General features: G+C 38.0%; 1 protein-coding gene across 1 annotated transcript; it reads right to left on the reverse strand.

Moving 5' to 3' along the window:
• Positions 1-427: 427 nt before the first annotated feature.
• On the reverse strand, positions 428-1340 carry LOC117688445 (putative nuclease HARBI1). The gene is made up of 2 exons (XM_066085564.1): positions 1067-1340; positions 428-765 (listed from the first exon to the last, which is right to left on the reverse strand). The coding sequence occupies exons 1-2, from the start codon at positions 1338-1340 to the stop codon at positions 428-430; spliced, it is 612 nt and encodes a 203-aa protein (XP_065941636.1).
• Between the last annotated feature and the right edge of the window lie 760 nt (positions 1341-2100).

A 2100-nucleotide genomic window follows, 5' to 3' on the forward strand; every position in this document is an offset into this window, starting at 1 on the left:
GGAACTGCTAGAAATTGAAAGAGCTAAACTTTAAATCAAACAACAAAAACATCAAGTGTACCTCTCCAGCATGGGGGGTAACTTTTACCAACGTTGAATAAGTACTTGCATCAGATTGATTCTCTGTGTTCGTTCGTTCGTTCTTTCTTTTTTTCTTTCTTTCTTTTTTTTTTTGCTTCATATAAAATTAGATAAAATAAATACAAATTGCTCACAAATTTTATTATACATGTATTTATGAATGAAGGCGTATTAAAAACATATATCAATATTTGATAAAATATATGTACAAATTTAAGCAAATCGTCCGTTGATGATTCTGTTTCTCACTGTCACTCCGTCGTTGATGGGACCAATGTACTGGGGGCGCCCAATACGTCCTCTGTCACGGGCATCGACACAGTTCGCTGGAATGAGGACTCCATTGTTAATACACATGATGTGCAGAACTGCAACAGCCACCGTAACTCTGCATGCCTTCGTGGGTGAATAAAAGAGATCCTCCACTTGTGTCGAGGCACCTAAATCTTGATTTTAGGACTCCGAAGCTGCGTTCCACGGTATTCCTTGTCCTGATGTGAGACGCGTTGTATCTCTCCCCCGGTCTGGTTGTTGGGTTCAGCACTGGAGTGAGCATCCAAAGCCGCAGGGGGTAGCCGCTGTCCCCAAGGAGCCACCCCTCAGGAATTGCACCCCTCTCAAACCTATCTTTCAACGCAGTGTTTTCTAGAATGAAAGAGTCGTGTGTGCTGCCTGGGCATTTTGCTACAATGTTCATGAATCTAAGCTTTGAATCACACACAGCCTGCACATTAATGGAATGGTAGTTTTTTTCTATTTACATACAAGTGTTCATCAAGAGATGGTGATTTTATTCTAATATGGGTCCCATCGATTGCATCTATGACATTTGGGAAGCCTGCAATATCACTGAACCCCCGCATGATCTGCACTGAGTCGTTTTGGGTAGGCATTTTAACATACTCAGGAGAAAGTCGCACTAAACAATCAGTAAAATCATTAATTATTCTAGACACGCTAGGTCTGGATGTTCCGTGCACATCACCTAGAATGGCTTGGAAGCTGCCGGTGGCGTAAAATCTCAAAGCTACCATCACTTGGAGCGATACGGGTAGTGGGCGTGACCTCAATGTAGGTCGTCTCAGGTCACGATTGAAGCGTCCACAAAGGTCTATTATGTTATGACGGGGCAGTCTGTACTTACAGATGATATCTGTGTCATCTAGGTAATCAAGCGGGTTGTCGATATCTCGAAATATGCGCTCGCGATGTAGGTTTGGGTTTCTTCTTCTTATGTAGTTGTAATAGGCGACGGCCATTTTTACTAGTTAAGACACCTGTTAGGATGTCTGAAAGTTAAGATATTTTTTAAGACATGTCCTAAAATAGGACGGCTTCAAGAAATTGACTTAGGACTAAGACGTGTCATAAGTGATGTCTGAGACATATCTTAGTCTTAAAATAGCTTCGTGAACATGCCCACTGGAATCTTGCTGACTCCCTCAATGGAATACTTTAACAGTTTTAATATACCGATACAAAAGTTCAAATAAATTTAATTCTTTGTGTATCTAGCAAGTTATAACGTCAAAATAAATATTAATTAAATTGCATGCACGATGTACTGTGACATAGGCAAGTTATGCTAAACAAAAAAATGGATACGTGCAGTCAATCAAAAAGCCGTTGGAACTAGAATTAAATAATATGGTTATGAATATTCATGGTTTTATTCGGAATATTTCGGAACTTTTCCTTTGGTTTAAAGAAATAACTAAGTGTTCCAAATAGGGGTGTATCAGTTTTTCAAAGTTACGCACCTTTTTGCTGGGAATCAGTAATTTTACGACGATTCTCAGGTAATAAGCAAAATATATTGAATTACTTTTATACAGTGAAGAAAAACTAAAGGTAAAATAATTAATACTGTCTCCCTTAACCTAAAGTGACTTTTTTAAGAAAAGAAATTAGATAAGTTAGCCTTTTGGAATTTTGCTTTTTCTAATGAAAACAATGGTTTATTATTATAATTTAATTACACAATCCTATTTCAACCCTAGGATGTTAAAAAAAATGTAT

This window comes from Magallana gigas, chromosome 1, assembly GCF_963853765.1.
Source record: "Magallana gigas chromosome 1, xbMagGiga1.1, whole genome shotgun sequence".
Classification (NCBI taxonomy): Eukaryota; Metazoa; Mollusca; class Bivalvia; order Ostreida; family Ostreidae; genus Magallana; species Magallana gigas.